This window comes from Amblyomma americanum, chromosome 7, assembly GCF_052857255.1.
Source record: "Amblyomma americanum isolate KBUSLIRL-KWMA chromosome 7, ASM5285725v1, whole genome shotgun sequence".
Lineage (NCBI taxonomy): Eukaryota > Metazoa > Arthropoda > Arachnida > Ixodida > Ixodidae > Amblyomma > Amblyomma americanum.
In genome coordinates, this window is record NC_135503.1 from 134,509,308 (window position 1) to 134,532,391 (window position 23,084).

At 45.9% G+C, this 23,084-nt stretch overlaps 1 protein-coding gene across 1 annotated transcript in view; it reads left to right on the top strand.

Moving 5' to 3' along the window:
- The first annotated feature begins 1,262 nt into the window (after positions 1-1,262).
- LOC144097472 (calcium-activated chloride channel regulator 1-like) overlaps positions 1,263-23,084 on the top strand; it is a 65,687-nt gene continuing 43,865 nt past the window's right edge. Inside the window, exons 1-4 of the mRNA XM_077630192.1 lie at positions 1,263-1,336; positions 6,285-6,438; positions 13,043-13,391; positions 17,406-17,512. Of these exons, the coding sequence (XP_077486318.1) occupies positions 1,323-1,336; positions 6,285-6,438; positions 13,043-13,391; positions 17,406-17,512 (624 nt within the window). The 5' untranslated portion in view covers positions 1,263-1,322. The remainder of the gene's footprint in view (positions 1,337-6,284; positions 6,439-13,042; positions 13,392-17,405; positions 17,513-23,084) is intronic.

Below are 23,084 nucleotides of genomic sequence, written 5' to 3' on the forward strand. Positions count from 1 at the left end.
TGTGTTCATGTCGACGGGCGCCACGTTCTGGTATTTCTCTGAATGAATTCAGGAAGTGAAACTCGCCTCTACATGCAATGTCTGGCCACCACCAGACACTGAATGGAACAAATTCAATCCTGGACGAGTACGCTTAATATAAATGTCTCCTGTTGAAGCGCTTTGCGCTTCTCAAAAGGCAAGTGGCTCCGAGACTCTCACGAGAAATTTGTAGTGTTCACAGCAAGAGGCTGTTGATTTTTAAATACGTAAAAATCTTAGCCTTGTTGTTTAACATTCTGTTGCGCAGATTTCTGCTGCCAAAACCCAGCTTGCTGCGTAAATGGCTCCAAGCTACGGTCCAACGTACTGCTGGCCCAACAGGCACGAGACGCTGTGGTTCAGACCTCGAATGCACTGCCTGCATAGCCGGATGGCTAAACCACCACAAAGCGCACAAAACATCAAAGAAAACGAAATTGCACAACCATAAAATTCTCTCTGCAGAACAGACAACAAGCCAATCCGGAGCCACGTTTTCGCGGCGGGCCTACAGCATCTTTGGTGAATTAATTGCAGGGCCGCCAGCTTTGTTTATAGTTCGACTCTAAATGCTTTTGGGAGGTCAAGGCGATAAAGTGACTTTACAAGGGGAGTGCCAATCGTAATAAGCTGCAGCGTCGTCAGATTTCGGCGCGTTCTGCCGCTCCGCTTGCACTGTGCTCACTTCCCCCACCACCCATATTTGACTGCACTGTGGTACGGAAACGCCATTCGCTCTAGAAAAAAGTATATTGACTCTATATGTGGAAAGGGTGGTTATTTGAAGAGGACAATCGCAAATAGCAACGCGCACAGACCCTGGCGTCGGTTAGTAGAGAATAAAATTTACTTTTGTCATGACATCATGTAACGTCTAAAGCGGCCCCGCGAAGTTCAACGGGGTACCACGTCGCCCCACTTGTGCAGTTGTGTTCATGATGATGACGCAACTAGCTAAGGGCTGACATACTTATAATAGGCCTTTAACAGCGAATGCAACAATTATAAAGGAAGTTAGCAACAAACTTACAATTATATGAACTGTTTCTTTGGAGACATATTTCTCTTAGTAATAAAGCACTGTTCTTCAAACTAAACAACAGCCGAAGCTCAAATGCAGGCCGTAGGAAACAGTCATGTTCGCTTGCACTCCTTGTGTTACATCAGTCAACTTTTGTTCAACGTCCCCGTCATGATGTTTCCATCTGCTATCGCAGAGGAGAAAACGACAACGAAGTTATCTTCTTTGACGAGAACCAAGATCGAACGGTGTCTGCCTCATACGAGGAACCATAGCTGGAATGACTACGCTCAGGTATGTTCGCTGAAATTGCTTCCTACAATCTCATTGTTCCTGCTGCCACAGAGGAGGTTTTTGTTCGTCTGCGGCCAAAAAGCAATGACTAAATTCTAGTGAATTTTCCGATCAGCTCAAACGTGACGAAACACATGCACTTGCTGGCGAGCGAGAGAGAAAGAGAGAGAGAGAAACTTATATTTTGAGGAAACGTAAGGAGGGAGGCAATCCGAGGGTCTAGCCCTGAGTCCAGCACCCGATATGCTTTAAGTACCTGGGTGGACCGGACGATCAGGTCAAGGTGGTCGTCCCGGGGTTCTGCAAGACAGGGTGGCTTCTGACTGGGGCAGGAAGGGGTTTGCTATGGGAAGTACTGACGGGGAAATTTGGCATGCCTATATGGAATGGTGAAGGGTCAAATGTTCGCCACAGATAGGGCAATTTGCGCGGTAGCGTGTGGGCTAAACATTGGGTGTAGTCAGGTTAATGATGATGATGATGTGTGGGCTAAATGCGCGTTCGTTAGCGCAAGATGATGGAAGTGTTAGTCTTCGTTTGGCGCCAGAAGGCCCCCTCATCTTGAGATAGTGATCGAGCACGAGAACGTTTTCTTCTGATGTACACTGGGTTAATGAAAAAATTTCGCTCCGAGTTTAGTTTATAGAAAGTCCGATTAGTAATAAATATAGTACAGTGATTTCACATGACGAAAATCCACATTCTACATGCGACCGATAACGCGGTATTCGACAGGGTTCTGCGCCTTTCCTGGGTCTTTAAATTCTACCTTACGAGGGGAGTTCTAGTTCCACTCCGCAGTCTTTCCCATCCAAGGGACCTTACGATTCCATGACGAGGAGCAGAGAAATTCGAAATGAGGTGTTACGGCACCTGGTCGGTCAATTGCTTTTTCTAAGTGTTGGTGACGCACGGCTGACAGGACACTTTGAATATGTGATTCACGCTCATGTAATGTGACTGGTCTTGCTTGTCGCGTTCGGTCGCAGAAAAAAAAACTGGTCACTGCAGTGAGGGAAGGCCGCACGTGGTGCACCACAAGGTTGAATACGACAGTACTATTTTGTTTTCGCCGAACAATTCGCCGGTCACTCCTATGCCACCACTAAACTTATGCGTAGTGGCACACTCGTCAAATAACAAAACGACGTGCATTATTTGAGCCCTTGTGTCCTGCATGCTGCGTACGAGAACGTAGCTTTAAAAGCACTGCGCCTTCCGATTCTTCCAGATAACAAACGGGGACCACCTGTCGCTGCCGGTCATGCTCGTGCACAGAGAGCCGCTAATGCGAAGCTTACTGCACTTTCCCACCGCGTTTCGTATTTTCATTTTGTTTCTGTTGTTTTGGTGTTTTTTTGTACCCCAAAATATTTCCGTAGGAAGGGGAGTGAGGAGGGGACAGGGAGGACAGGAGGCGGTCGTCACTCTCCGCTCCTACAAGAAGCAGTGGTTTTCGATTGCGGGGCTTAGTATGAAGCGGCTCTTTGTTCGCTGTAACCCAGATATGTAGTGACAGATGTTCGCTATATGCGTGTACCTGAGACGCAACGTCAGTGTATAATACAAATTTAGATGGTAACACAAACCTACAGACCAATAAGCATAAAGTGTGTTGCCTACAAGGTATTTATTAAGGTAATCGTTAATAGAGCCAGGGCAACCTCGAGATTGAATCAACCAAATGATCAGGCAGATTTTTGTAAAAGGGACTCGACAATAGACCATATTCACATTATCAATCAGGTGATACAGAAATCTGCAGAATATGACCAACCCCTACATACATTCTTCATAGATTACGAGAAACCATTTGACTCAGTCGAACCTTCAGCAGTCATGTAGGCATTGCAGATTTAGGATACAGAAGAGCGTTATTTAAAATTATTGGAATATGTATAAAACGGCTACACTGCTACCATAGTCCTCCATAAGGTCAGCAATAAAATTAATATAAAGAAGGGTGTCAGGCAGGGTGACACCATCTAGCCAATGCAATTGACCGCCTGTTTACAGGAGGTATTCAGAGGCTAGGTTTGCGAAGTGTGGGGGATGAGAGTTGATGGAGAATACCTTAGTAATATGCGATTCCCTTTTGGCAATGCCTTACTTAGTGACTCAGGAGATGAACCAGAAAGCATGATCAATGAGTTAGGCAGGCAGAGCAGGATGATGTGTCCAAAAATTATTCTTGAGAAAACCAAAGTAAGGTTCTACAGTGTGGCAAGGAAACAGCGGTGTACGATTGGCAGCGAGGCGCTGGAAGTGGTAAACGAATACGTCTACTTAGGGCAGGTATTGAGCGCATATCCCGATCACGAGCGTGAAATAGCTAGAAGAATGTTAAGGTTAAGAAGATTAAGCCTAGTGCATTCGTATTCGTTTCATTTTTTCTCAGGAATGCATTTGTTTCCGCTGTTGAGTATATTGCCGCATGCAAGAAGGCGCCCAAGATGAAGACTTGTTCTACGAGCGCGAGGCAAGAAGAAGAAGAAGCTGAAGTGCGCAGGGACTTTTTCTGGTTAACCAGTAAACCGTTTTAGCTTCAGCTCTCCTCGGGGTTCTACCGAGTCCTGACAATATTTTTGCCTGAAAGCCTGTATTAAGAGGATATTGTTCAGGGCTACTCATTCACGCATTCATATTCGCCTTAATTATATAGAAGGATAACTTGATCAACATATCCAATGTTATGAGCGTTTCCTGCCACGTGACCCGGCAGCCAGCGCTCTGGATTTGAACAGCGTTGGGAAGCACGCTAGGCGCTGGCGTGTGGCTATTAGCGCTGCGCGTGTCATGGCAAATAATTACTGCGAACTGTTACAAAATTGCAGCTAGACTAAGGCGATTCGCGCCTCCGTGTTTTCGAGTGACCACAATCAGCCCCTCAAAGGCACTCGGTGTTGCATTGACGCGTCATATTCAATCTTCAGATTTCCTACAGACGATGTGTAATTCACCGTGATATTCGACATATAATCATTTTTATATACTTAAATTATTCTTTAATGGTGTGAAGTAATTTCTTACATATTTATTGTGCAATTATGCTGAGATGCTCGTGATCCAAACAGAGCGAATAAATTGGCTTCTGTGGGCAGTGTACATACTCATGATACACCATCTCTCTGATGTGCACGCTACCACACACCAGCTCTCTGATGTCCACTTTAGTCTGGTGTGCACACTAGACCACACCTACCCACCCTGGTGTGCACATCACAACGCATTAACACACTAGGATGTGTACACCAGCGCACACCAAACCACCCTGGTGTGCACATCAAAACACACTAGCACACTAGGATGTGCACACCAGCACACACCAAACGAGTCTGGTGTAAACAGTAGAACACACTAAAATTGTCTGTTGTTCCCACCAGAACACGTCAGGCCATCTGGTGTTCACAACAGAAAATACCAGACCACACCAATATATCCTGGTGTATTTTTGAACTGGGCTAGCTGCAGTCACTATCTTTAAAATGTTATTAATCTGTTTCGAGGTGTTCTGATGCCTGGATTGGGAACAGTTAGAAATATGAGTTAATGGAGAGTACCTGAGTAATGTGCCATTCGCGGATAACATTTTTTTGCTAAGACACTAAGGAGATGAGCTGCAAGTCATTATCAATGAGTTAGACAGGCACAGATGTACGGTACGTTTTAAAACCAACATGGGGAAAACCAAAGTAATGTCAAACAGCCTCGCAAGCGAACACCGGATCACAATTGGTAGCTAGGTGCTGGAAGTGGTAAAATCATACGTCTTCTTACGGCAAGTAGTGGCCACTGATCCTGATTATGAGAGAGAAATAACTTGAAAAATAACAATAGACTGGAGCGTATAACGCAAGGTCTCTCAGATCATGAATTCGTGTATAGCAGTTTCCCTCAAGAGAAAAGTTTATAACAGCTATATCTTACCGTTACTCAGCTATGGGCAGTAACATAGAGGATAACGAAAGGGCTCAACTTATATCAAGGACGATGTAGTCAGCTATTCAAAGAAAAATAAGTGTAACGTTAAGAGACAGAATAACAGCAGAGTTGGTTAGGGAATAAAGGTTAATTGGAGCAATATGGGAAATCCTCTGCCGAGCAGTGGTCTAGTCAGACTGATGATGATGACCACCTTCGTTCGTAGTAAGCTTGTGTTCGTTTCAACTGCGGCCGTTGTAAGCGGGCTCGACTGTACACGTGGGGAGGCATGCTGGTGACGTTTGCGATCGGAGCGAAACGACGCCAGCTATCTACGCTTTTTTGTATGCAACCTCTCTGTGCTAACGGTACTTCACCAGTGTAGATCGGTAAAGCAGTTAGTTGGGCCTCTTCGCCTTATCTTCCTTAGGGTTACCTGGGAGATTCCCAATGTAGGATAAAGGTTTAAGGTAAGACAAAGACAACAAAGAACGAAAAAGAAGATAGTGTTGTAAGTTGAGCAAATCTGTGTTGAGAAATGAAAGAATCGCTAAAGTAAACCGGGAACTTTATTACATTCTAAACGCGCATATGCATTGTTGCAGTGATAGTTGATCACTCCAGCTTCCTGTCGCCAATTTTAAGAGAATTAAATAAACGCATGTTAAGATCCACCTCCGCAGCTAGCGAAAAGCGTTTGCTCATCGGTAGGCATGAGCTTCCCTTTGTCGCTGGGACTTAGATAACTCTGCATAGGTGATCGCTCCGTGGTTGGTCGGCGCATCATACTTGTGCAGACACGATGCAAGATCATTCGCTTAGCACATCGCGCTAAGCTCAAGTTTTGTATGTTGCGTTCATGACTGCAACCACTGCGAATGGAGCGCCCGTCAGTAACATCTTTCTATTTTCTTCGTTTGAAATGGGGTGGACGCTTACCTTCACGAAGTGTGCTCGACTTTACTAGGTATTAAATTCAATATTCTCTTTACCCTTGCTCACGTTCACGGCTGTCTGCATGTTCCAGGTTTCTTTTACCGCTGTATGCGCTGCAGACAGCTGTCACACCTGCAACCGTTCTCTCACTGACAATCGACAAACAAGATGGCGGGTACAGAGAAGTGGTAGTCGACATCGACGACTCTGTCGATCCTGACCATGCTGTCGTCGAGGCCATCAAGGTAAATGGCTTTACGTGGGCGGGAAACCTTGTAAATGAGTAATTACTGCCTTATTACAAACCTTCAGGAAGGCGATAGCTTTAGGGCGTCTTTTTAATGCGAAAGCATTTCTTGTCTCATGAGTGGCGTGTACAGGACCTGTCACCAAACCGTGTCGACAGAGCGTGTCATCAGAGGATGTCTGCACAAAAAAGACCATTCGAAAAAAGCAATTCGCCGACATCGCGGTTCAAACCAGCTCCTCTGTGCGCCAGGCAGGCAGGCAATGCATACGCCTCGAAAGGCCGTTGGTTCAAGCGGGTCAGAGGGGCATGAAGTGAACGCTTCGTGGTGTGTATGACGGTAAAGTGTGTTGGGGATGTGTACTGATGTTAGATTTCTACTACTTGCGGTGCCAAACCTCTTAGCTGCCCTCCTTCACGCTGCATCACAGCACCAAGAAAACATAACAGATGAGGACTGAAAAAATACGCCTAGTATAAAAGGATGGTGGCAGCTGCCCGGAGTTCCCTTGTTATAAACATTTCTTCGGGTGAAATACTTGACTGTCTAACAAAGTGAGCGATTTTGGTTTCTTAACGCCAGCGTGTGCAGCGTTATTTTTTTTTGTTTGCTTAACAGCGATGCTGCGTTTAAATCGCTGTCAAAGTTGCCTTACATTATGAAATACTTCAATGACCAATAATAATGGACTACTTTTTCTCTAACATCTGGTACAACCGCTCTCTAGTCTCATTGTATCTCGTGCTGCTCGCAACGTTGTGTGCTGAATGGCAGCTGAAGCTTCACGGTACACGTCAAATATATGCTTCAGCAAGGCGGAAATTTGGGCTAGTTGGTAAGTGTTCATTTTCGCTCTCAGCGCAACACGAACGGGACACAAGACGAAGGACTAGCACAAACAGGCGCTGACTATCAACGGTTTTTTATTGAAGAACGAAAAGCGTATAAATACAAACACTGAACTACTTATCAATCAACAAAAGTTATCTGGAAGGCACGTGGGAGGTTAGATAGCTCAATTCCCTCTCGGATAACGTTATGGATGGGCTGCTGATACATTTTGCGCCGTTGTGGTAAATATAAAAAGCTTCCATAATTTCGCGTGTTAATTTATTGTTATGTCGGAACAGGATGCGCGTGTTCTTGTAATCGGGAACACATTGGCATTTTTTGCACTGGAAAGACGCCTGGGCAAGGGGGTCTCCTTTAGCTCTCCTTTCTGCATGATCCTTTTCATGCCAGCATTGACATTGCCTGCTGTGGGAGCCTGTGTGAGACAAGGGGTCATTTTTTCTGGTGTTTTCATGCTCCATCAAGCGTTTGTTAACGCACCTGCCAGTCCGGCCAATGTACATGGCACCACAAGAGAAGGGGACCTGGTATATAGGTATTGAGCGTCATGTGTCGCCATCTATACCTTGCGAGGTAGGGGTGGTATACCAGGTTCCCTTCTCTTGCGGTGCCATGTACATTGGCCAGACTGGCAGGTGCGTTAACAAACGCTTGATGGAGCATGAAAACACCAGAAAAAATGACCCCCTGTCTCACACAGGCTCCCACAGGAGGCAATGCCAATGCAGGCATGAAAAGGATCATGCAGAAAGGAGAGCTAAAGGGGACCCCCTTGCCCAGGCGTCTTTCCAGTGCAAAAAATGCCAATGTGTTCCCGATTACAAGAACACACGCATCCTGTTCCGACATAACAATAAATTAACACGCGAAGTTATGAAAGTTTTTTATATTTACCACAACGGCGCAAAATGTATCAGCAGCCCTTCCATAACGTTATCCGAGAGGGAATTGAGCTATCTAACCTCCCACGTGCCCTCCAGATAACTTTTTTTGATTGATAATTAGTTCAGTGTTTGTATTTATACGCTTTTCGTTCTTCAATAAAAAACCAGTTGATAGTCAGCGCCTGTTTGTGCTAGTCCTTCGTCTTGTGTCCCGTTCGTGTTGCGCTGAGAGCGAAAATGAAATATATGCTTGCTGTAATGATGTGGTGTCTATATGCAGCTTTAGTCACCGCTGTCTATAAGCAGCTTTAGTCACCGCTGTAATATAGACACAAGCCGTGAATGGCTGGCATTAGTAAATATTGGGCTCCTGTTTTGACCGCCACCGGCAAGTGATAAAATGTGTTGCACTTTCTGACCCACGATTTCTGGTGCAAGGTAGCACACTATCTTCAGTGATAGCAACTGCCTACGGCGCAAGATCAGTAGCAATGGCGTTCAGCTGCCGGGCTCAAGGCCATTAAATCTGGAGTGTGGATGGCGCATCTCGATCTATGTTAAGTACCAAACTACCTATGCGTTTGCGATGCCAGTGTATATTGAAGAGCGAGCGCAGCCGTAATTAATCTCGAATAATCAACTATGCCATCGCTAGGTGCAAACCTCGTGTGTTAAGTCCCGCATACATTCCCTACCACGTCACTCAACATCATAGCCTATCGTTTCATACCATGGCACGCCATAACATACAGTGATATACCATACCATACCGTACGGTACCATACCATACCATTCCATACCATACCGTACCATACCATACCATACCATATCATACCACACCATATCATGCCATACCGTACCATAAAACACAAGACAATTTCTATTCGTCGGAAAGCAGAGCTCAAAATGGCGAAACTAGGAGACTGATGTTCGCGCACACAGTTCAATAAGACTTCCTATTGTACTATAGCGTACCGATTTCTATAGGGCTGCTTAAAAAAAAATATGCACAGTCCCTCACAAGTTGCTTTGTTCAGCCGGCTTCTCTCGCACACGAAGGCAATAGCATCCGTTCTTTGGCTACCAAATTGAAAAGGAAGTGGGAAACAAGCGACAGGGTTCACTACGCCTTTGTCGATAGCGCCGTGAACTGGTCGTTGCCTTTGCTTCCCCTCGCTTCTAGAGCACAGTTAAAGCGACCCACGTGTGAGGACAAGTCATAAAAGTGGTAAGGCTTTCCTGTGCCGCCTTTGCTTTCTTCCCTGCGTTCTGTACATGACGTGGCACCAATGCACTTACCATCTAAAGACACTGTCAAAGAGGCAGTCTCAATACCCACTGAATAACCAGCATTGAAACAGTTCAGACCCATCCAGGTACCCTGATACCCCACGGCGAAAGCGAATAATCATTGAGAAGCCACCACGTAATGCGACCAATGACTTCAGGCATATAAGAGTAGCAAAATCACAAAAAAAGTAAAAGTAAACTTGCTAAGTTACGCAGAGCAAAATAATTGGTATGTAAAATTAAATAACCTAAATGTCGCAAATGGAAATGACTTTTTTATTCCAGAATAGCTATGAAATTACCTAGTGCAATTTCGCATGCAGGAATGGCAGGGCAACGAAAGGCACCGCTGCGCACTTCGTTTGAGCAGCATTCAATTCTCGCCACCGAAGCAGCCACCGATCAGTCAATCGTTGGAGACCTTGTGAGGCAGTTCTCGCTGTCTGCGCCAATACCGACACTATGCGAGAAAGAGCAACGGTCGGGAGTGTTTTTTTCTATATCACGGCTATTCTTTGAAGCAGTCGTTCTCTGAACCAAATAAAAATAAATTATCATGGTATGGGGGCATAACGTCGTGAAGCGACGCGTGGGGTGAGAAACGCCACAGTGGAGGGTTCCGCATCTGTTTATACCACAGGGGCCCTTAAATGCACGCTGACATTACAATGCGGGCGGGCACTTTCGCATTTTGCCTCCATTTAAATACCGCCCTCACGACATCGATTTGATTATGCGAAACTGGGAGCAGCAGCAGAAGGCCAAACCCACTAAGCTACCTTGGCGGGCAAACGAAATAAATTTGTGTGCCACTAATGTTTTCAGCAGTCTACAAGGAAGGTTATTTTTGTTTCCATTTTTATCTTTTTTGGTCGACATGTGTTTCGCAAGTCAGGATGAATTCTAATTACACCTAAATCAATTGTCAACCAATACATCCGAATTGCACTGGCCGATCTCAACTTAGTACCTAGAGGGCGTGGCGACGCCGGCCGCACATCATATTATCGCCACAGCCAACTCTCTCGCCCGAGTGGTTACTCTGTCGTGAATCCCTGGGCATGTCTCGATCCGTGGTAATGACCGCCTCATGCGCTTGCCCGAGAACTCTCCTCCCGGACCCCGGACGGTCAGGCACCCAACCCTGGGCAAGAGGCCTCATCGGTCCTTTATACATACCATCAAATCACCACATTCTACAAACTCAGCCGCATGCAGTGCCTTTTGGCCCTTATCCAGCGCCACATGACGGGCTGCTTTATTTCACCTTACCGTCTCTCATGCCTTCACCCCAGCTTCCCCCGTCGTTGTAGCACCTGTGGCGTGCCAAAATCCGCCCTTTTTCACTACCTGTGGGAATGTCCTTCCCTACAGGCAGCACCACCTATCCCCAGTCCCACTCATTCTTCCTGGTAAGGTGCTTTACGGACCGCCCGGCCCGCCGGCCAGAAATGGCTGGCGGATGGGGCTTTATGTGAAGCTCAAGCCCGTGGACTCCTGCACCGGTAGGGGACCACCCCGGGAGATCTTTTTGTTTTCGCCTAATAAAGTTCTTCCCTTTTACGCATCCAACTGAGTTCGATGGCCATTGAATACAGAAGCATTGAAGCTGCAATATATCAGTGGTACTATGTGTTGTAATTCACTCGAGAGCATTGAACAGGGAGTAATTATCAGGTCTCTTCAGCTGTTCTTTAAGCAAATTTAATTTTGTTCCTAACCAGCGAGCCCTGAATGCCCAGAGTGAACAACCTACTGCCACATCTGTTCTAAGTAGCACCGTTGTTGCGACGACGAGCCGGATATGATTTTTACGAGAGCAACTGAAAAGCACAGCTACAGTAAATTTCCATCAGTGTTTATACTTCTCACCTGTTTAAGCGAGAAAATAATGACCCACGGTTCTCATCCTTGGTCTTTCTCTTTCGGGTGTGTCTTATGTATCATCGCTTCCTAGTTTGTGCGAATTTTTGCGTTCGTCCACGTTTTTCATTCACTACAATAAAAAGACATGCAGAAGTCAACTAAATTAATCAACCCCTTCAATCAGCGTATTTCCCTTGTCTATTTCCCGCAATGTAGAACACAGTGACAAAGCGCACGGGCGGTTTTCGATACTGCAGGGTACAGAATCTGTAATTCAAAGTAATTCTATGTTGCTCCTATGTGTTAGTACGACGGTTACTTGTAACGCTTTCTTTGTAATAGGCTTCGAAATGGTGTTCAGAATATCACGTTCGCATTTCATGGTATAACGTCTCTGGCTGATGATAAAAGCTTTAAATTTCGAGCACATAGATTTGCAAAATAATAACTCTACTTGGGAGACCCCTGCAATGCTCACGAGAGCTGCCGTTCCGTCTTCTGGGCACTCTTCTCGTCAAGGGACTCTGAAATTCATTGAAAGTTGCCGGTAAATGTGTTCATTGTGTAAAACGATGGTTTTGACCATTCACACTCATTCTGAGTGCTTGGAACGGAGCGGGCAATTTATTAATTTTTTAAAACCATGAGTTTTTTTTTTTAAATTCGCAGGCCGATTGACGAACACGTGGTGGCGGTTTTTGAAAGTATTTTCCAACCGTTGTACGTAATGGCTATGCCCATGTCTTGGTGGGCGACAGGGAGCACGCCGCTGCCATTCGCTGCTAGCATGAGGGCAAGCATGCACTTCCGGTAGGGGGACTGTCCTCTGCTGTGCCACCGGCCGTGGCAGTCCACTTACCCGCGCTGACTGGCGGGTGCAGTATCAACCCAACCTGGATTCTTTATTAACGCGAAAGCATAACGTGCCTTAGGCGAAGGAAAAACCGTCACGGAAAGTTGTCCGCGAGATATATTCGCAGAATGTGTCCACAAAACATGTCAACGGGAAGTGGTGCCTCTCACGGGATCTCATTCGAAGAAGGAAATTCGCCGGCATTAAATTTTGAGCCCTGGCCCTCTTCGTGGCAGGCCGGAACGCAACGAACATGCCACGAAGGGTCGTTGGTTCAAGTGTGGAGATAAGAACGAAGTGAGCGCGTTGTGGTGTGTGCGACGCTAATATGTATTGCGGGTGTGTACTGATGTCAGACAACGTTGACTTGCAAAAATATTTGCTGACATCATGTAAGGGTCACGTGATAAGTGACACTTAGCAACAACGACTTTCAAAAAGATGCCAACATCATCCAAGCGTCACCTGATATGAGTCACGTTAAAAATAAGACTTGTAAAAGAAGTTTCTGACGTTCAAACTTTCGCATTTATGCCATGCAGCGGACTGCAGTGCTCTCTAAGTCCTTTTTCTTTTTTCGGCGTGCAGAGTGAAAGAGTTGAGAGGGGAAAAGAGGAATGTCATTTTTAATCGCAGATATCTTCAGTGTTTGTAAAAATGGCGCAGACATCCTCGCAAAGAGTGGACGAGAGATGGAACGCCTGTCACTAAATATAAATTCTTAGACCCTTCAAACTTTGTCTAACCGACGAATGCGTTTCGGACACTGTTATCATGTCAGGCGTCTTGCGGGTTTTACTTCGGTCTCTCGAAGCGGCGGCACTGCCTTGACGACGGACAACGACTTCCCTCACAGGCACTGTTTCGGGGAGCCTCCGTACTGCTCAGCAAAGCATCGCGAGGACGCGTGCACTTCAAGAGCGTCGTCCTGGCTCTTCCCGGTAGCTGGCCCCGAGACAACGCGTCAAAGCCGGCTCAGGAGGCAGACACCGCTCACCGCGAATATCGCCGCTCTTCCGTTGACGTCCGCTTGTTGGGAGCAGCAGCAGAGGAACGTAGCGGGCTGAGACCCCTGCCAGATAGTGCTCCGCCCTCACCTCGGGCTCTACATTCTAGTCGATGCGGACGTCCCGGCCGCGGCATCCTTGTGTCCGCTAAATGGCTTCTTAAGGCGGCCGCTGGCGAAGATGAGATGCAACTCGCGGGTGAGCGCCTGGTTGTACAATGAACGATTAATGTGTTTAGCGAGATCGGTAACAGCATAGCGCCCTCTATATAGAAACTACCGCTGAGAGAGCTCCTGTCCCCTCACCTCTTTGATTTCATTTATCCATTCTGCCTGATATACTTTATTTTCGCTGCCCGGGTTTAGGTGCTTCAGTATCGATGGCAGAAGCCAGGGCTAGCACACATATTTTCCTTCCTTTTTATTATTCTTTCAATAAAGCACTTACTACTACAGATAGAGCAACAATCAAGCAGAACAAAAGCAGGACGCTTAGCTCTCTTCGCCATGAAGCACATTTTAATAAATGCGCGAATCGGGGAAAAAATTCCACGAGAACACTTAAGCGCCGTTGTTATAAGTATGAAGCGAAAGCGCTAATGGCTCCCTTCAGTGGTTTATCTTCATACAGACTCGCTGTTTTTCGTTCACATTCAGGCGTTTAGTACAATTATCGAAACACATTTTCCATATTCCTGTCATCGAACTCTTCCTCACTGCAGTTGTTAAGCATGCAGTATTGCTTCTATGTACACAAAAATTCATTGCTCACTCCACTACACATGCAATCACATGGACATAAAGGAGGGTTGCATCCGGACGGTGTTTCCGCACTGAGAAAATATCACGGTGCTCGAGCGCTCTGTTTTGGCACCGGTGTGCCACAGCAGGGGCAGGAATTTTCGCAGGGGTTTTATGCCCCTTTATGCCACTTCTAGAAAAGTTTATATTTTACTTAAGAAGGAAAAACAGCGCAGAAACACGGGACGAGGAAGAACACGACCGCACAAAGCGCTTAAATTGATATGACCTCGGTTTCTTGACACAACGCCCTCGCCGCCTTTTCTGTTAAGTCGCACCCTAAAAGCTGTCGCTTTAATATATACATGCATGCTAGTGAATGTAACAAGAGCCATTTTTATTTCAGAGACTGTATTGTTAAATTAATTCTATATATTCGGTTTCCGCTACTCCTAGCAATGACGCCATAAGAACCATGGCAGGTGAACTGCTGAGGGCGCGCCCCCAGCGCTGGGAGGGAGACAGAGAGTTGGACTGTGCTGTGCCTTTGGTTTCCTCTTGTTTTAAGTTTTCCTTTCTTAGTGCTCTGCTTTTGCCTTTAAATTGTTTTTTTTTCTTTTGAGCATCTAACTCCTTTTCATTTATCTTTAATTGGCGTTAAGCCTGGCAAAGGATGTCCGGTGCCGGCTCCCTGTCCCTTTAAATATGTTGTTTTGTAGAGTTTCTGAGAGGCCCTATAAAAAGGGGGAAAAAAACGGTTGCGACACTGCACTGGTCTCTCGACCTTGTGCTTCAAATTTTGCAGCTGGCGAGAAAAAATAAATTTAGCTCTCGTTAAATTACTGTTGAATCTGGTTAGAGAGCGAAACCTGTGGTGAATCGGGCCACTACACGCGGCTTAGCGTCTGTAACGTTGAGTGGGTTCCAGACAACTTCGCTACTCTCTTAACTGGGACATCTGTAATTTACGCGTTCATAATTATTCATGAGCGTCTCAGTACATAACTCTATGATCAGTTTCTAAAACCTCTGTGCGTTCACAGCTTTCAGCATCGCCGTATGTTGCGTGTTGGGGTTCAGTGGGTGCCGCATGTAGGCGCTACGACTGCACGCCATGCACGAAGGAAATTCACCTGAAACGTGCTTCGCTGCTCGCTTAAAGAAAGAGGCGCCGTAGTGGAGGGCTCCGGAATAATTTCGACCACCTAGAGATCTTTAACGTGCGATGTCAGTGCACGTTAAAGAACCCCAGGTGGTCGAAATTATTCCGGAGCCCTCCACAACGGCACCTCTTTATTCTTTTCTTCTTTCACTCCCTCCTTTATCTCTTCCCTTACGGCGCGGTTCAGGTGTCCGCCGATATATGCGACAGATACTTCGCCATTTGTTTCCCCAAACCAATTATTATTATTATTACTCACTCAATTGGGATATCTGTAATTTAGATGATCACAGTTAAATTTTTCATGTACGCCTCAGTACATATCTCGAACATACATTGCCCAGAGATCTGTGCATTCTATAGACGCGCCTTCATTCACTTCCAAGAGCCGAACAGTCGTGGCGAAACCTGGCAATAAATAAAAAAAAGTAATAAATAGTCGTGGCATCCCCGTATTGTATGTCGGAGGCCCGGGTTCGATTTCCACCTACACCACGATTTTATTCTGTGCTATTATTAACTGAAGCCGTTGCAAGGTCATATCTGCGCCGTAACACGACCTTCAAGGTTTGTACGCGAGAGGTGGACCTATCGCTCCAAAAGCGCTTGTCTTTCCTTCTCGCGTGATTTGTGAGCACATTGATACCCATAAATGCACGCTTGTCTTTTCATCGCCAAAAAAGTGCGTGCTTCCTTGCCATGGTAACATTTCACAGTGCCAATCCATATATTGGCACATGTCACAAACCTTTTCGGGCTGTTCACATCATTATTAAAGTTAATTTTGAAAACAAATTTCAAACGCTAGTTTTTCTGCTGCTTCTTCGTGCAGGAATGTTTCTTTATATTGACCAAAAGAGATGGAATTACAGCAAGTTCTCAGAAAATGTATTATATCTGCCTTGTGGTTGGATTCCACAGAATAGAATTTCATTGAAGGTCTGAGCGGCCCTTGCCTGGCAAAACTTAAAACCCAAGATGCTCTATTAAGCAAACGTTTCACTAGAGGCGCTTTTGAGGATGTAGACCGAGAATATTTCCATTACTTAATGCGCATGTTTATAAGTATCTCGGTGCTGAAAACCGTGAGCAGCGTCTGCCAGAGCTATTGCATGTCGGAAAAAGTGGTTAACTGCAAGCTATCATTACACCTATCAGTCAGCATCTGGACAGTGTTAGTATACTGTATCACCCACGTAGGTTCCGCACACAAAGCTCTCGCAGCACAGTGGTGGACTCCTTGACTGCCAGTTGCGTACAATGATTAGTGCTTCAGTAATAAAATTCGAAACTCTGCAGAGCCGTCTAGTTCCAAATCAGAGTATTGCATCGGCATTCCGAAGAGAGCACCGCTGTTCATAGAAGGGCGCACTATAGGGCGCTTAAACCATATTAAAACATGTCGAAAAATGTTGAAAGAAAACACCATACGGCTTAAGTGAGAGGTGTCGTCATGTGGTGGGGTACAGCGAACTTTGCACGCACAACATCACGTCGGCTTGTTTTGTGTGATCGTAAACGCCAAAGTAACATTTAAAATTCTGGGTTCTTTGAAATCAGAAGTCAGCAGGGAAGTGCTCAAATTTTATTCGCCTCAGCAGGACCTTTTCTAGAGAATGCGAACGAAAACATGAACTGTTAATTCAGGACGTACCGAAGGAATGTTGCAGCTGGTGTTCTCAACGCTCCTCTTCTATGTGATGGCAGCGGTTTCGCATGTTTCCAGAAACGTCTTCATTGTACTTTGACTCTCGGCCATTGTCGCTGGGGGCTGAAGCAAGAATAAATTAAAGCAAACGGTCTCCATGCGTTTTTTCTTGCCTAAACAAAATGCTCCTTCTTTTAGAAGGATCCGAAAATGGCAACAGAAAATTTTGGCTTCTGACTGCGAAATTGTTCTTGCTTAGTACGCATCTGAGTTCGCTGCGAAGCACGAAAATCAATTTGTAAATCAAGATAACTGTTGCAGTTTTACCACTGATATAAACGAGGTTAACTTTAAGCGACATTGTTTTCACAAACCATAACTCTACCAGGCATGCTGTCGACAGGGTCATAAAAATATTGCATCGCAAAAGAAACGATGTGTAAGCACTCATATCAATACTGCGTCATGTTAGATTACGTCCATGATTATAGAAATATAGTCAAAACAAGTTTTATGTCAAGGAATCTGCTTTCTCCTGAAACGTCATGAAAACGAACTGTGAAATCCCTTTATGCATGCCTGAAACACCAGGCGCCATTTTTAACGCTAGTGTTTGCGTTAAGCAAGCGAATGCGTAACTCGTCTTGGTACTGTCACCACAGCGCACCAGTTTCTCTACGAATGGGCCCGTTATCGTTACGGCATCTTCGATGAGACCGCCATACCTGGAGACGGTCATCTCTCCTCAATATACTGCGACGATGGCTTGGTAAGCATGCGATCGTTTTTTTTTTTTTGGCGATAGCTACATAACGGTAGCATTTCGAGCCTTCAGGGTGGCAGCGCCGAGACGCTGTCACGTGGTTGGTGACGTGATGCGGACGAGCTGCCGGCGGTGCGGCGCCGTGGTATATCACGTGGTTGTTCACGTGACCAAGTTGCACTCGGCCAGCTGTAGCTATCGCGTCACTCTAGCTTTAACCAAAGTTCGACCACCGCCAATTTTTTTTTTTTTTTGCTGCCGGTAGCCTCCATGTAACTGTGCGCTACGTCTCTGCGGTCTCCATACAAGCGTTAAAAGCGGCCGCTAGATGTCGCCGCCAAGCTCGAATACTTTGACATTTGAGAGCCGTGCGGTGCGGGCACTTGTTTCGGTGCTCCTCGGATTACGCGTGGTAACTGGCACCGGACGGACGGACAACTGCGAGAGCTTCGTAACTACAACAAATAGATGACTTCTTTCCTTTAATATTTTGAGAGTTTAGATTTAGGCTAGTTTTAGTTCTAAGCAAGTTAGGTGAAGTGCAAGCGAAATAGCAGGTCTGTGACCTAACGGCCGGGTCGTTTCTAGCCGTCAGCTATGAATTTGCAGGGCTCATTTGTGAGTTAACTAGCTTAGACAGGTAGTTAGTATTTTTTTTCTATGCGATCGACTTTTGCGATAGGCAAAATTTTATTTCATCACATGGTTGCATGCAAGGAGTGTGAGGCGTTGGCGAATTTGAAGGAAACGTGGTTCGAATCTGCAGAGGAGGCCGAAGGCACGGATTTTATGAGCATATGCAGCGTATTAAGTGCACGCCTGGACAGGGCTGACGAAGCGAACACCAGCATAGCGTTACGTATGGATTCTCTAGAAAAAGATCAAGAGGTACAGAGGGTAGAGAAGCGCAAACTCCAAGAGCAGCTTATTGAATTGTTTGACGCAAAAACAGCTGACACCGCCACGCGAAATCACACTGGCGGACATTTCAGCACCAGCCACGTGGATGGGGCCTGCACTGGCATGGTCAGCAATAGGAAAGTAGGTCAGGTAGGTTCAGACAGGAACAGCTACGCACACGTGGCAGCTAGGAAGTCTGTTGGAGATGGAGAGAAGGGGAACAAGATAACTTCCAGGAATGAGGTCGCAGCCACAGATAAGAGGCGGCATAATCTGGAAGTTAAGAGGGAGGAAGGCAATACCCTTGTGCTTATCGGTGGGGACTCAAATATGATGAGGTGCAAAAGAATTTTAATGGAGCGTGTAAAGGGCTATAAACGGGTAGTAGTCGGGGCGTTCCCAGGCAGGGCAATGAACGCAGTACTGAGATAGACAAAAAGCGAACTTTCTGAGAATGTTGCAGAGCGCAGTTTGTTAGTGTTAGCTGAGGGGCAAAATGATGTCCTGAATCGTGAAGCCGCAAAAGTAGTGGAGAGATTAGTGGAGGGAGTTGGCGATTTAAGGGCGATAGCACAGCAAGTCGAGATAGCGGTGTGCACTGTGCCAGAGGAGCAAAGATGGAACGGAGAACTTGCCAAGAACGTTCTGGCTGTTAATCGAGAGATCAGGAAGTTAAGCCAGGAGAAAGGCTTTGAAGTAGCAGACATAAAGAGGGAAGTGCATTGAGCAGGCTTTCGCAGAGGATTTCCACCAGATGGCATCCATTTTAATGGAAGGCTAGGAGCCGAGATCGGCTGGCGCCTGGCAGGCCGGGCAGTAGCTTTTTTAGGGGATCCACTGTGGCTCAGGGCGTAGGGATAGGCAGAAGCGAAGTATAAAGTGTAACAATGGCGGCTGACTCCAATAAAATGGCCGCTAGGAGGTCCAGGAAGAAAACTACAAAAAAGAAATTTAACACTAGGATCAGATACATGAACATGCGACTCGGTAGAAAGGGAGTGAAGTGGTTAGAAGTAAAACAGCAGTTAAAGGACGAAGAAGTAGGTGTATACGCGCTAAGCGAGACACATCTCAGGGATCTAGAAGACCCACCATTTATTGGTGGCTACGTCTGGTAAGGGACCAACAGAACAACGATGGAGAACAAGGGAGGAGGGATAGGCATGCCGGCACATCAAGGGACAAATTGGCAAAAAATAAAGTCAGCTCGCAAAAAACATGTCTGGGTCTCAGGTGCGATTCCTGGTAAAAGGACAAGGGTAGAAGTAGTTTATTTAGTGCCAGGAGACAAGTGCAGACTAGAAAACAAGGACCTAGTTAAGTGTCTCAATGACGATATAAAGCAGTTTGGAGAAGGTGCCAGTATTATTCTGCTGGGTGACATGAATGGCCATATCGAGGATCTTGATGAATGCAAAGATTTTAACGGGAAGTTCATGTTAGGCTTCTTTGAGGGAAACAACCTAGTTAATGTAAATAGAGAAACTAAGTGTGAGGGACAAATCACGTGGGAATCCCGTAACAGGCAAACGACTATTGACAGCTGCTTAATGTCGCAGGTGATGTATAGCAAGCTCGCAATAATGGAAATAGACGAAGAGGAGAAGTACAGCGTCGGAAGCGACCATAAGCGTGTTAGTCTGCAGTTGGGAGCCCTGCCCGAAATTGAAATGTAGGGAAGTCAAAAAGAGTACAAAAATTAAATGACGAACAAATAGCGCTAATAGCGGCCAGCGTAGAGGAAGAGAAACATCCCAAGAAAAAGGGGGATTATAATAAGTTACGACTGCTCATTAGAAAAAAATAAAAGAAGTAAACCACTGGAGAGGGAAGAGGAAGTCACAAAGTTGGTGCAATAAGGAAATTAGGGAGGCCATCAAACAATGGTTGGCATCACGGGAGCACAGAGAAGCAAAGAGGGCACAGTTATCTGAAGAGGAAGGAAGCCAAAAATGCGAATCTCATCGCCAAAAGGAACAGAAAGTGCAGGTCCTCGTCGAGGCTAAAATAAAGCAGTCGTCTTATTGCTGGCTGGCTGGCTGAAGTTCGCGATGCAATTAAAGGGTGGGGTCAAGGAAAGTCTGGAATCATATAAGCTGGCTGGGTAAAGCGAATCACAGAACGTACGAAGAGATTCACGTTGCCGAGGGAAAATGTTTAGAGGAAGATGCCCCTGTGGACTACATTGCATTAGTTATAGCTGGGTCATTTAGGGAAGACGATAGGGTAATTGCCCAAATTAGGAAGCAACACAGGATAGCATGTTGGAAACAGCTTAGAACTGAACATTCTTAACTGCATAAAGGCGGAATCAAATATTCCGAAATGCACGTCCGCAGGGATAGAAGAAATTTCAATCAATTTAATTAATTGACTTGGCCCAAGAGGAAAAGAAATGCTGATAAATGCTTTGGAGGCATTCAAAACAAATACGCAAATTCCGCACAGCTGGAAACCGAAAAAATGAATTTGATTTATAAAGGGAAAGGCGATAAGACGAACATCAAATCATTCCGACCTATTACAATAACATCAGCTATATGCAGGCTGGTGATGCAGGCGGCGAAATTAAAAATGATGTCATGTGTAGAAAGTAATAGAATACTCAAAGAACTTCAGAACGGGTTCAGAAGTGCTCGGCGCATAGATGATAGCCTGTTCGTGCTTCCCAGTGCGTAAAAATAGCTAAGGCGGAAAACAGACATCAGTATTTATGCTTCGTGGACATAAGCGCTTCTTACGACAACGTGATCAGGAAACTCCTGTAGAACATATTAAATTATGAAGGTATCGGTCATGAGGTAATTGATTATATACAGGAAATATATCGAGAAAAGAAAGTTGAAATAACATGGGAAAGAATTAAGAGTACGACAACTGTCGGGGTAAACAAATGATAAAGGGAAGGTTGTCCTCTATCACCACTACAGTTCATGCTTTATGGGATAAGTATGGAAAGAAGGCTACAACGAAGCAATCTAGATTGTAATCGGTCATACAGATTAGGCGGAAAGGTGGTTGAGCAACGACTACCGGGTTTAATGTATGCGGACGATATTGTACTGTTTGCAGATAGCCAGGAACATTTGCAAAATCCGATTAATTGCTGTGGAGACGGAGGAGACAGTCTAGGTTTCAGTTTTGTGCAACAAAGTCAGGTGTGATGATTTTCAATGATACAACTGATCAGAAGCTTACAATACAAGGCCATGAAATACCCCGAGTGGCCGAATACAAATATCTCGGGGCATGGGTAGTGGGGTTTGATTGGGGAGGTAAATAGTTTCTCCCCGCTTAATCGCGGTTGACACACTTCAAAACCGCCAGACCCCACCCAAGATCGCGTACGCCAACCACGGCGAGCCTTGCTCTGAAGGAACAAAGGAGCGACACAGTGGCTGACACAATCAGGCATTTATTTCTACAGCAACGATAACGCCAGCTAGCAACAAGATATGCTAATGAATCGAGGTCGTCCGACTTACCAGCAAGGTTCAGAGCGAATGTTCGCCCATGCTAGGGCAAGGGATACACCAGGGGCCGGACGGGACGAGATACGAGAGCGCCTTAGCTATCATTGTATAATTAGAAATCAAACGCCTTGTACTAAACCCCTGTATACAACCACTCCCCTCTTCAATGCCCTCGGGCCTTGAGGGTAGAATAAATGAAATGAAATGAGTCTCCCCGTCGCTACCCGCCCCGCTGGCGAAGAGCGGAGCCGCGAGCGACACGTCCGCTCGCGCCGACGATCCCAGCCAAACCTGCCCTCTCCCGCGTGCCAGCAGTCTCTCGCACTGCGACGCTGGCGCCCTCTCTCGTTAGTTAAGGTAACTAACAAGGAAATGTGTTCCTCGAGGCGAGGCTGCTGCTGCACGCTGCCTCACGGGCAAGCAAACACGGGGGACTCCAGGGCAGGTCCAGACAGGCTAAAGAAAGGGCAGATGTACATGGAAAAGCACGAACAGTCTCTCATAGCAAAAGGGCGAAGAGATGCTGGGATAATGACACATAAGGCATTGGGGGATACCTCCAATATGAAGTACTGAGTGGTATTCGGAAAGGAATAATGTTGCCTGGGCTTACTTTCAGGGAATGCGGTTCTGTGCTTAAGGGCAGAAGTTCAGTCGATATAAGAAGTAAATCAGAGAGCGGTTGGAAGATTAGCACAAGGTGCCCACGGGAAAACCACAAACGAAAAAGTACAGGGGAATACGGGCTGGCATTGCTAGAAGCTCAGAGTAAAATACTATACAAAGAACGCCTGAGGAAATTGGACGATAACAGGTGGCCAGATAACGTATTTAAATGCATATACAGAAAGAGCGTTAAATCACAGAGGCGGAAAAGAACTAGGAAGCTAACCAGTAAGTGTGCCAGACACGAGGACGGGAAATAAAGAGCATTAAACGAGAGGTTAAAAGCGCAGAAGGTAAAAATTGTATAGATTCGTTGGAAAAGAAGCATCGTGTAGAACTATATCGATGCTGGAAAAGGCAGATCAGGATGGAAGCGTTTTATGATAACTCTAGTGGCAGTGCTGTACTCTTTGAAGCTTGGTCAGAACCTCTTAGAAGGCGCAGCTATAAGCAGAAATTTAACGAAGGTGACACATGTGCAGTGTATGGTAAATCTCGAGAAACAACGGAACTCCTCATACTAAAATGTGGTGGTATCC